At 60.3% G+C, this 994-nt stretch overlaps 1 protein-coding gene across 1 annotated transcript; it reads right to left on the minus strand.

Moving 5' to 3' along the window:
- Positions 1-291: 291 nt before the first annotated feature.
- On the minus strand, positions 292-715 carry LOC112461458 (the record flags this gene model as incomplete). The annotated part of the gene is made up of 1 exon (XM_025026701.1): positions 292-715. A coding segment is annotated over one exon (424 nt), but the record flags the coding sequence as incomplete, so codon positions are not given.
- Positions 716-994: the final 279 nt, after the last annotated feature.

Raw genomic sequence — 994 nt, forward strand, 5'->3', positions numbered from 1 at the left:
TACTTAGTAGCTAATGTCGCCCCAGGGGGACGAGCGATGGTTCCGCGCAGAAGCGCGGAGCGATCTGACTATCTTGGTCGCGGGTTCGCGGCGTTGTGAGCGAACTGCTCGCGTCGAACCCGCTCTGCCTCCTCCTTGGCGGCATTACCTGCCCACAGGACAGGAATGCCCGCCACTTGTCTTCGTTCCCGACCGTTGCCGCCACAACGGCCGGGAGGGAGAGATCCTCTCCGATTTCCTCTTTCAGGACACGGCGCTGCTCGTTCCAAGGGGGCACTCCTCAAAGGTATGCTACGCCATGTCCAACACCTCGTCGCAGTGGTGACACCTCGTGTCCGCCTTCTTCCATATGCGACACAGGTACTTACCGAAGCACCCATGCCCGGTGAGCACCTGTGTCGCTCTGAATGTGAGTCCGTGCCTCCGACCATCCAGCCATGCGTCCAGATGGGGCAGAACAGCATCGACGGTCCTCCTACCGTATTTGGTTACGGTGCGGTTGGCGAGATATTCTCTCCACTTTCCAACCATGACCGTCTCCGCCTGGAGCTTTATAACTCTACTGGCCTTGTCCCACTGGCGGCCCCGCGGAATCTGCAGCAGGCGAGTACGTCTGTAAACCTCCGCGTGACAGGCCGTCACCAACTCCAGCTGCAGAAGACCCGCCAAGACAGTTGCCGCGGCGTGCGAAACCGTACGATAAGCCCGCGACGCTCTGAGGGCCACGACTTAGTGCGGAGTCGTACCCCAGATTCCACATAGGTGGACCGAGTACTGATCCCTGGGGCGCACCACCAGTCTGACCATCAGCCTACCTTTGCCATCGACGTAGGCCAATCCTCGGTCCCGAAAGTAGTCGCACAGGACCGCTACCAGATAGAGAGGCACGTCGTGATCGAGCAGTGCCTCCCTGATTACTGGCCACGGTAGGGTGTTGGACGTGTTTCGTATGTCGAATGACACACCCAGAACCACCCTGCCCTCCGCCGCCGCG

This window comes from Temnothorax curvispinosus, unplaced genomic scaffold, assembly GCF_003070985.1.
Source record: "Temnothorax curvispinosus isolate PA1 unplaced genomic scaffold, ASM307098v1 QBEX01001215.1, whole genome shotgun sequence".
NCBI lineage: Eukaryota > Metazoa > Arthropoda > Insecta > Hymenoptera > Formicidae > Temnothorax > Temnothorax curvispinosus.